General features: G+C 34.9%; 2 protein-coding genes across 2 annotated transcripts; both read right to left on the minus strand.

Annotated features, from left to right (window-relative positions):
• Window positions 1-133: 133 nt before the first annotated feature.
• LOC146915985 (uncharacterized) lies at window positions 134-11,067 on the minus strand. Its single transcript, XM_085721507.1, has 6 exons — window positions 10,996-11,067; window positions 10,219-10,269; window positions 4,833-5,140; window positions 3,803-4,728; window positions 2,230-3,435; window positions 134-1,825 (listed from the first exon to the last, which is right to left on the minus strand). The coding sequence occupies exons 1-6, from the start codon at window positions 11,065-11,067 to the stop codon at window positions 165-167; spliced, it is 4,224 nt and encodes a 1,407-aa protein (XP_085577633.1). The 3' UTR covers window positions 134-164.
• Window positions 5,480-10,172, minus strand: LOC146915986 (replication protein A 70 kDa DNA-binding subunit B-like). Its single transcript, XM_085716754.1, has 11 exons — window positions 10,023-10,172; window positions 7,731-7,995; window positions 7,531-7,627; window positions 7,307-7,434; window positions 7,130-7,214; window positions 6,845-6,974; window positions 6,593-6,747; window positions 6,394-6,514; window positions 6,135-6,311; window positions 5,949-6,020; window positions 5,480-5,862 (listed from the first exon to the last, which is right to left on the minus strand). Exons 1-11 carry the CDS (start codon window positions 10,170-10,172, stop codon window positions 5,674-5,676), a joined length of 1,569 nt encoding a protein of 522 aa, XP_085572880.1. The 3' UTR covers window positions 5,480-5,673.
• Window positions 11,068-11,303: the final 236 nt, after the last annotated feature.

An 11,303-nucleotide genomic window follows, 5' to 3' on the forward strand; every position in this document is an offset into this window, starting at 1 on the left:
CCTTTGTAATGCACCACATTAAACAATTTACACGACATCAACCCTGTTACGGTAACATGACATATAAATTTAATGATATAGTTTATTGAAAAAAGAAAATCCAACGTCTGTCGACATAAAAATAGTACCAAAATGCAATAAAAACATGACTACAAAACCAAGTGCTACACATTACGGAAAACTTCTTTATAGACCACATTTGATGTCACATTAGTATCTTGACCGTCCTCGTCATTGATCAACATCTTTAAACCATCCCTCGAAGTAACCCTCGATACTGCGACGTACAATTGTCCATGTGAAAAAACAGGTGTCGGTAGATAGACACCAACATTTTTCAAAGACTGACCCTGACTCTTGTTAATAGTCATTGCAAATGAGACAGACAACGGAAACTGCCTTCGTTTAAACTTGAACGGAATTCTAGTATCAGACGGTTCTAGCGATAACCTTGGAATAAACACCTTTTCACCTATATTAGACCCAGATATTATTTCTGCCTCGAGCACAAATTTACCCATCTTTGTAATAATCAATCTTGTACCGTTACATAAGCCCAAATTTTGATCTATGGTCCTCAATAACATCACAGGTACTCCTACTTTCAATCGAATCCTATGGTTTGGCAATCCGGAGGCAACAATGGTGTTGAGAAATTCAGGCGTGTGGATGTCGTCTAGTGCGTCACCGCCTAGGTTTTTATGATAAGGTGTATCATAACTCAAATAAATTTTCTCCTCACCAGGAATCAAGTCTAACACATAATCATTAACCTGATCAACAATTGTATTCTTTGGTGCCAATATTGCTTTACTTTGAAAATATTCTGATTTACCAATGTTTCCTAACAAATTTGGGTAAGTGCTTTCAACAATAGATGCAATAGGATTACCTGAACTTGGAATAAGCAAGTCGGACGGGATTTCAACGGATATGTCGACATCATTGATTACCCCAGTTGTACCATCCCCAATGCTTAAAACCCAGTCAGAAAACAACTTCCTCTCTTCAATGTCTGCTTCAGATGCGCCACTTAAAACCCTCATATTTTTTGTAAGAGTAAGGACTTCACAGTACCTCCATAAATTAGATGAGTTAACTGTACCGTAGACAATCTCTGGCCTGGTAGCTTTGGGCATGACCGGTAATATTTGTCTGAAATCTCCACCTAAGACAACAACCTTACCACCAAACGGTATGTCCTTATTTCTCTCATCTACGGTCTTTAGAACATCTCTCAAGGATCTATCCAGTGCTTCGAAACAATGCCTGTGCATCATTGGCGCTTCATCCCATATGATAAGTTTAGCCTTAATTACCAGCGACGCCAACGGTGTATTTGGAGTAACTCCACACATTGAGGTCTCGTCGATTATAAAAGGGAGACCGAATCTTGAATGTGCAGTTCTTCCACCGGGTATAAGCAAGGCAGCAATCCCACTGGATGCACATGCCAAAACAATCTCACCCTCAGACCTCAATGCAGCTGACAATGCCCTCCAAATAAATGTCTTCCCCGTACCACCATAACCATACAGAAAAAAAAACCCAGGCTTGTCTTCCCTGACTCTTGTAATGATTGTATCATATACATTACGTTGCTCCGAAGTCATGGTCGACATCAACTGGGCATGTTCAGCAGCTAGTAAAGACTTATTATAATTCATCTCATCATAAATCAATCTATTTCCGACATCAGTGACCAACGATGCATCGGCTGTTGGCATTGGAGGAAAATCAGACAAACTCTTCCCAAAACTCTGCAACAACGTTTCTAGCTCGGCCAATGCATACGCCTCCAACTGCTCATCAGTCAACCGTAAATCTGGTAGAGAAATCAAGGTTGTTAAAAATCAGCAGGAATTGTATGTCGAAAATATATACGGGGAAAAAACAGCCATGTTCATGTAATTTTTATAAATAAACATACGTATGAATGCAGTGAATAGAGCTTATTTTTTTCAACTTCAGACAATAAACACTTATGTTATAAATAGTTCTTCATTCATAATTAATGTAAATTGTCATTAGAATAATTATTTAGCAGAAACACAAAATCACTATTAGATTTACCAATATCACTGCATGTAATTTGAGTAAACAACGGTAGTTACTTTCGTATAAAGACAAATGCATGTATTGTCAGAGATGGAAAATTATTTGAGGAGGAAGAATGGATAAACATAATTATTAAGTAATTAAAAATAATAAATTAGCAATAAAATAAACCTGGAGCTCGAAGCACCCGCCTCTGTTTGTGGAGAATGTCATCAATTAAACTTGCAGATGTAGAATTCCAGACAACATTTGGTCTGGCAAATTGATCAGATACCATCAATTCTACAAAGAGTCTACGTAAATAAGTGCCAGTGCCCCAAAGACTTGCTTCCATTATCGCGTCTATAAACTCCTTGTCATCATCGAGTAATCCCATAGCGTAGCAGGCCTCCTTGAAAGTATTGTATTTTACACTGTTGACCGTCTTGATGTCATCAAAAGATGTCGGACCTTTGATGTAGTTTAAGAGAGTTCTCAGGTAAAACCTTTCGCCGGAACCTGGTGGAGCAAAATGGACCCTTCCTATCGAAAAACCAACTTGCCTAGGAGTCCATTCATGATCCGTTGCTTTCCACACGAATTTCGTCGGGAATTGATTGTACGTCATATTTCTTGCTTCTGGATACTTTTGATTTGCTTTCATCCAGGCCAAAAACTTTGTAGTTTTTCTATGCGATCGCTCTACAACTTCTTCAATATCCTCGTTCTCTTCATACATAATTGAATGCTCATTTTCTAAATGATAATTTAACCGTTCAACCGAAGGTTCTCTGTAATGTATGTCAAAAGCGAATATTCTCCAGGCAGCTTCACACGCGGACAAATACCGACAATCATAATACATTTTTATCTCATCCAAATCACTTTCACCTCCACCACTATAAAAGTTTGCGGTGACGCGATCATGTCCCTTGTTCACATATTTGAAAAGGTATTTGATAGAACGATATTGGTTGCACCACTCGACATTGATATGAGCATTGTACTTCAAGAGTAGTGTTCTATTATACGGCACAACAAACCTGTTGTCTGCAAAACACTCTCCTTTTTTTACATAAACTCCATTGTCCCTTCTTCTGTAAACTGGATATCCATCTTTATCGATCACGGTTTGGTCCACAAATTTCTTTGGAAAGTGTTTGGTACATTTATTTTTTAGCATGCAAGGTGAACTTGTGTTCTGGTCACCACATGGGCCGTGAATCATTAGCGTAGTCACTATATTAAATAACTCCACATCTGTATCTTTGTTTGGAATCTCTGCTGATATAATCTTGTCAAGATCCTCAGGCTTCTTACAACGATAACTTGGCTTCAAAAACACCAGTATGTGTGCATGAGGTAGCCCACGTTTTTGAAATTCAATAGTATATATAACTGCACACATAACAGAGAAGCTCTAAATAAGTTAACTTAATGGTAAATTAATGTAAGAAATAAAGTATTGCACAAATGTCATATAATTTGGGAGTCGTGGATAACTATTGAATATTGGTTATAAAATATCTATAATACACATTATATTTACATGGTAGATGCATAATATACGACATGGATTGACATACTATTTCACCAATGTGCCGTATGGAATTAATTGAAATTCATTTTAGAATTTGCATCGTGTACTGTAATACAGTGATGAAGTAGCAATAGAAAGCAACTTCAAATTCCTTACAACGGAACATAACATATATAAATAAAATGCTACAGTTGGGACCAAAACTTTAGTGTATAGATTACTCACCTGCCCGGACTTCTCCAAATATTTGGCCCTTCTTGATCTCCTTTATGAGATGATCGAGTTTTAACTTGAAAATTCTGCAAGACAAATCTGGTCTATCTGCTGGTTTTAGATTATGCAATTTGAGAAAATCAACAACCTCCGGCCATTTATGATTGCAAGTAAACGTGATGAACAGATCGGGATATCCAATCCATCCACAGATAGCCATTGCATCCTGATAGTTTTGGATCATGTACCGTGGACCACCAACAAAAGTCGCGGGCAGAATAACTCTTTTTCCAGTAGTAGCCGGATTTGTCTCTCCTCTTAGAAGTGCTTCGGTTAATCCTTTATACATATGCGCCCTTAACTCTTTTTGATGATCTCTTGCATATCTTAATCTGGCATACTCTATCATACTGAACCCGTCGACTAAAAATTGGTGGAGCAACCTCCTTGAAAAAACAATAGTTGAATAAATCCTTTCTCGATGCTGGATCATATAAGCCATCCATTCTAATAGAGTGACATATAGCCTTTTTATCTGTGACTTCTTCGATGTTTCATTGTACCTGATATATTTTCGATAACCATCCTGACCTCTTGGAAACAAAAGCGGATATTGCAACGGTAAGTAAGATGGCTCAAGAATCGAAATTCTCTTCAAAGTACCAGATCTTTCTTCGACAACAACATCTCTTTCAAAATCAGAAGAATCAAAGTCTCCGACTATCAAAGCTGCAACCTCTGAAGCTGTAGGCAAATTATACCTCCGACCATCCCGATTTCTCTTGCCTAATATTCTTAGCTTGACAGTAGGGGCATTTCTCGCCTTCAAAGTATCTCTTGCAGTTCTATACTGTTTGGCGTAGGAATTGACATCATCAAGAATGTCTCTAAGGTCAGTAACAATTGACGATTTCATCGAATCATTGTCGTCATCCATCCTACAAACAAAAGCCAAATATCAATATTTACGGTATGAAAGCTTTACTCCATAGAGTGGAATGAAAAATAAATATCGGAATGAGCAAAGTATAAAACATTTTACCCCACAGCTGCCATTCTATTCTTGATTTCATTGTCGGTGTCATATACGTACAATTGAGCAAACTTTGGTACATCTCCTTCCATTGGCAGCAAACTACCAATCCGATGATAGTTTTCGCCATTCAGAACAAACGTCGGAGGAGCGTTCCCACTATTCATAGAGCTGTCAATCTTTCCACCCATCGATGTGAAGGCAAACATACTGTTAAAAGATCGAATATTTTCCATAAAATACTTGCTTCTTCTATTGTCAGAGTAATACAAATCAGCGAGAGGTTCAGGCAACGGTGTTATTAGGAAAAATTTTTCCTAATAGCATTAGACAATATCTATGAAGTCCAATTTTTGACAGAACGTCATTCATTTATGCAGCGTGCTATTTGTAAACAAACTCATATTCACACTATAAGAGTGTGTCAAAGAAACCTAAATCAAATATATATATATATATATATATATATATATATATATATATATAATAAATAGCACACTAATTCCGCATTGGAACATGTTATTATTCACATAAAATAAGAGTTGTTAACATGTAAGCCGGAACTAAATTGTGGATTGAAAAAATAGTGGTTGCAGCCAACAAATTTACAGGCCGGACACATTAGATTTAAAGCACTTCATGTTTAAACCAAAACTTTATTTAGGTGTACTGCTAAAAGTTTGCAGAGCTAAGCAAGTACAGCGAACACAAAAATACGATGAAAAAAATATATAAACCAAATTTTTAAAACAGAAAGGAAAAACACGGAATCTAAAAAGTCTGATTCATGGACACTGAATAAAGTAGATAACAAAGCAGATAGTTCCAGCATTCGAGCAAGTCCAACAGCTTAAGTGTCTTTAGGTTCAATCTTGACACGAACAGACCTGTTCGGTTTTGTAACTGATGCCTGACCAGCTTCACCATGTTCAACAGCCACAGATTCAATGCTATCAGAGGACCTCTTGAGAGTTGTCTTCCTGGTTGGTGTGTCAATCACATAGGTATTGCTGCATGAGTCCTGAACCTCCTGCAAATCCTGCAGACATTTGCATAAAAAATTTAGTTTAAATGTCGCATAGATTAAATTTTATGCATTTAATTAGTAACTGATCAATCAAGTACCATCTGAACATTATTATTGTTCGCAGCAACACCATCCACACTTGGCTCTTCACCTGGTCCATCGTCGGGCTTCTATCACACATACACCAACAAAAGAACAAATCAGTCATAGAATGTTATAGGATGATTTCCTTATAAACATTAATCTAAAACAATTATTAGATTGTAATATAACATATGAACTACCTCTAAATTATACTTAGACATGAATTGTTCAATGACACCAACATCATCAGATGCCTTCTTAACGGCATAATTCCTATACTTCTTTAGGATATTTCCTTCACCAACCTCAACCTTGAAAAGAACTTGCTTGTCAATGAGCACATCAAAATCAGTAGGATACTCACTGGCACCTTCTCCCTGTTGAAAGATTGGAAGATGTTAGTTGAGAATTCTGTGAAAAAAAAAATGCTCCTATGTAGTACATGTATCTATCCACTACCTTATCATGTTCTTTGATTAAGTCTTCGACGGTACGCCCAATAAATTGTGTCACCTGTCGATCAAACAGGACAAAGGTAGTGGACCCTGTATCGTCCATCACAATGACATGCAGCTTGAACCTAACAAATAATTAACGGTATCAATAGACTACTATGTATAAAAAAATCAAAAATTATATTCGGATAAGATTGAGATACCTAGGTACAGCGCCTTTGCAAATTTTGCACCTACGACAACTGAGCATTCCATTATCAACAGTGACCAGTGAAGCACACTCGGTGCATGACCGAAAGTACCACTCAACTCCAGTTTCGATCTCACATATAGTGGCAAGTACCGAACCTTGACACACCTGAAGAAATTCCACCGCCTTTTACATATAAATCTTGAACATAAATATCAATGAGTAATCAATATCAATAACTAAAAATTTACTAAAAGACTGTTACCTGAGTTGACTCGATCATACTTTCGATCGTCATTCTCTGTGTGTTTAGCAAGTCATCTGACAGAGATACAGAGCTGTTTGCGGAAATCTGGCTAACACTTTGAGTCAATTGGACTGATGCATTCTTCATGCTGATAAAAGTATACAAATGTCATTTAAAGAACAAAACTCATGAAGCAAAAGGTTTCGTTGTTGTAGTAATTAAAATATAGGTAGTCTTACAAAACACTTTCACACCAATCATAAATTTTTAGTTTCTGATCTATATAAAAACGTAAATGATTACCCTTCCATGTAAGCAGCAACATCAGGTAAATCGCCATTAATTATGAGCTTAGTCCCAAAAAGCGCATTAGCAATTCCCATTGAACCTAGTTTGAACAAATTGATCATCAAGTGAACATTATTTCCAATTTCATGCGTGGATATTAATAAAAAGTAGAAACCAAAAACCAAGAAATACCCATATATTTGCGTGTCTTGCAAAACTGCAAAATCAATACAACAGGCGAAGAGTTGTCGTGGTTAACAAAACAACTGACAATTTTGTCAGCATGTTCAGCCCAAAGAGAGCAATGCAAACGATTGTTTCTGCAATAAAAAATTAGGTAACAGTCAATGAATCCACACAATTTCTATCAAAATTGTATTACATGTAAGAGGCACAAATAAAAAGATAAAGCTCACTCTAAATCTTGCAAAGTGAGATCAATCACTTTGCTCTTCCTGCCCTCGTATTCAGTCTCCCTTAAATCACCCTTTTCAATTACATGACCAATAACATCTGATATAATGTATAGTAAATCAAAAACAACTGTCAGTATTTTCTGAAGTAGTGTATAAAGTCATAAGTAATGCACATCACACATTCATGATCGAAGTCTTACCAACAGTTGTGTCCTGGACAGTTGAAGAGAGAATTTCATTGAATGAAACGAACTCAAAAACATTGATAGGAATAGTAGGCAAGTCTTTTTTGGTAAAACTTGAGTTGTGCAGCATACTAAGTTTGTGTTTGTGCGAAGTTAGCTTATATTTCCCTTCATTAAAACCGACGATTGCATTGTGAAGCTCATATGTACCACCTTCCTCAACCATTGACCTGAACTTTGGCACCAAATCCTTTCTGACCGTGGCGTGGATACGTCCACCCTATAGATGACAACAAAAGCAGTAAGTACGTGGTTGAATAAACTAATAAATTAATTTAATAGAGGCACGTTGACAATTCCATGTAAAATAGAAAGGAAAAAAAATAAGTAAACCGTACCAAAAATTTCACATTTTCATTGCTCTAACTAACTATGTAAAGTGATACTATTTATAAAAAAAAATTAAAAATTAAAAGAGTAGAGTACTATACGATAGAAAGGTAACATAATTGCCCTATTACACAATTTCGTGGCATATATGGTGCAGACGTTCCTAAAACATTTCTTGTGTTATTTTAACTTTAAAAAGTTTCATAACAATTGAGCTAGTAATTTGCGTAGTGACTAATATAATTAAAAACAAAACGTCTTTTAAGGGATTAGAAGATCAATGGTTTAGTACAAAATAATACCAACAATAATAACAATTGAAACATATAAAAATTATCAAAAAAATAAAAATTCAAACATGTCAATCCTTAAATGTTTTTATAAACTAACAGATTTTGTGCTCAATTTTACCACGAATGGGTAATGATTCTACTATTTTTGGAATTATGAGTAAAATGACTATATGGTAGAAAGGAACTATATGATGTTATTGGTTTTTTTTTTCTTCTATTTATGTGACATTTTCGTGGCAAACAAATATGTTGTTATTATTTGAGCAACTGGTTTGCAGATAGAATGAGGTCAGACTTATTATTAGATTTAACATGACACTCATTACAAAAAAAAATTACCATGACACAACACCCTCCACAATTTCACCTGAATCTTATATTGACTTGTAATTATGTGTTTTAATGATATGCAAATAAAATAGTATTTTTAATTTCACAATTAGGGATGCATACACAGAAATGACTGTCCACTAAATTGGCCGAGATCAAGAACAGAGGCAATTGATGCATACACAGAAGTGAGTGTCAGGTGCTTCTATTGATAAAACAATCGCAAGAGAATCTCATTTTTAGTTTGGTTACAGAATGCAGAAGTGTTTATTAGAAACAGAAATGGTGCGACACATGAATTATACATACAATTTGGAAATCAGTACTCAACTATGTCAAGACATCTAAAAGAGGCTAAACCAAACAGATGCATAAGTTGCAGGCACTATCAACTATCAAATATTGCAGGCACTTTCAAATATGAAACAGGCTAAGCTGCATGCACTATCAACTATGAAATACGATAAGAACCACAAACACAATCAAGGACAAACATTAGGAACAAAAATCAAAAAACATATCAAAGATGAACAAAGGTTTGACAACACAAAACTGTCTTGGCTTGCATTGACGTGTGCTATATTATTGGCTTGCAACTCAACATAAAGAAGGATAATTTGTGTGACAATTTCATGGCCTAGTGTTATTGGAATTATCTTTCCATAAGTCTGAACCCTAAGACCCCTAGGTTAATTCACATAAGAACACTATTGCAATATTACACAACCTTATATGCTACTGTTAGCTATTTACATGTTCTATTACACCTAAAAAAATAAAACGGGCCTTTTAATATCTTTCAAGCTTAAAATAGAAGGGTTTCCTATATTAAATATCAAAACATAAGTATTTCCTGCTTTTAACATCTTTAGCTATATATTTTTTTCTGTCACTATCTTTTGTTGTTAATTAAGAGAGCAGAAAATCATGATAATTAAGTATCCAACACTTCTAATCCTTTTACCAAAATTGTCGACTACCAAACTCCATAAGATAAATAAATTGTGCCTCTGTTAAATTGATAGGTAGGCATAATATACTTCTAATTAAAAGCAAGTTATTGAAAGCAAAAATAATAACAACATATAAATTACATGGAGGTAGCAAACATATAAATTTAATGACAACAAATCTATAAATATATCTGACTATTTTTTTTATAAGCTAATATCTCACTGATTAATTTTTTTTGACTGAATTAATAACTTCTGTTCATACGGTTTGAATTCTTTGAGGTTCACATATCTCACTTATTGTGGTTAATTTTAAAAATACATTGAAAAATTGGACAAACCTTTGCATCAACCAGCAGCATGTTCATGAAAATGATGTTAGTTGGAACGTTTTTTTCTGGAATTAACCAAATATGAGCAACCCGCACACACATCTTCAGGTTCCTTTTGCCTCCAGAAATAGCTGACAGTGGGGTGTATACGATAGACATTGTTGTTTGGATGTTTCTCAAGAAAGGAAGATGGTTGTTTAGAAGCAAATATGTTGTGAACGATATGCTGTGAATCTGCTAGGTGGTTTTGATGTATCTATTTATATAAAAACTGCCGAGTAGGGTTTGATGGATTATGAAAGGATATGTTTGATGCTTCCCAACTTTACAATCGTTGCATTTTGTTATTATCTCTTGACAAAAAATCAGGTCCAACGATGATTTCCTAATTTCACTATTATTTCTTAACAAAAAATCAGGAAGAATAGCACATGTTGTTAGTTAGGAACAAACTGTATCAGAAGTTATAAGGAGGAAAGGATTGCAGCGAATGTCTTTTTCATTTTGATATTATCCTCCAAAACAAAATCATGAGAAGAAAAAGCAAATCATGAGAAGAAAAAGCATGGGATTTTGTGAGTCAGCAACAGTTTGCATCAGAAGAAAAAATAGGAACAGTTAGAAACATTAGAAAAAAACGCATTCTGAATTAGTTAAATATTATAATTAAGTGATTTCAATATATTTCAACATGAGAAGAAAACGTAGGGGGAGAAAATGTGCAGCGAGATTTCAATTTATTTTTCGACAATATGTAGTGTAATGGATTGTTTAATTTCATAAGTTTGTTCTCACCAAGAATTTTCGAATATATTATTTATGTTTTATATTTGAGAGTTGTTAATTAAGAGTGTACTAATTGAAAAAGAAAGTTTACTATTAAAACAGACTAAATATATATATAGTATATAGCATAGGAATGGTTTGATTTTTGTTGTGTGTGATTCAATTGGAGGGCACTAAATAAAACTTATAAACAAACCATGATCTGAAAATGTTTTGGAGACAACCAAACAAAGATAGTTTCAATGAATTTCAAAGAGAGCAAAACCATTGCGCATCCTTGTCTTTCTGTTTCAAAAAACATGTGCTCCGGTTTTTTAAAATGACGTATTTTCAATAAAACCAAAAACCACCATCTTTCATAAATATTAAGAACACAACAAATTTTGAGTCCAAAATGCATACATGAAAATAATATGTGCATAGCACATAGGGGTGTGTCATTATGAACAATATTTTGCCACCAAAAAGCAGATACTTTGCTAAGCAGCAAGAACATAAAAGATA

Source organism: Medicago sativa, chromosome 6 (assembly GCF_051527215.1).
Source record: "Medicago sativa cultivar Bolivia chromosome 6, Bolivia_mono, whole genome shotgun sequence".
Lineage (NCBI taxonomy): Eukaryota > Viridiplantae > Streptophyta > Magnoliopsida > Fabales > Fabaceae > Medicago > Medicago sativa.

Bases quoted from the DNA above. Each gene is read 5' to 3' on its own strand.
- LOC146915986 (XM_085716754.1), bottom strand. From the start codon at position 10,172: ATGTCTATCGTATACACCCCACTGTCAGCTATTTCTGGAGGCAAAAGG. The intron at 6,748-6,844 runs GTAACAGTCTTT...GAATTTCTTCAG, and splicing joins GTATGATCGAGTCAACTCAG to GTGTGTCAAGGTTCGGTACT. The intron at 6,515-6,592 runs GTATCTCAATCT...ATTATTTGTTAG, and splicing joins TGCAAAGGCGCTGTACCTAG to GTTCAAGCTGCATGTCATTG.
- LOC146915985 (XM_085721507.1), bottom strand. From the start codon at position 11,067: ATGGTTTTGCTCTCTTTGAAATTCATTGAAACTATCTTTGTTTGGTTG. The intron at 5,141-10,218 runs GCTTCTAAACAA...TAATGCTATTAG, and splicing joins ATATCGTTCACAACATATTT to GAAAAATTTTTCCTAATAAC. The intron at 3,436-3,802 runs GTGAGTAATCTA...TTATGTGTGCAG, and splicing joins ATTTGGAGAAGTCCGGGCAG to TTATATATACTATTGAATTT.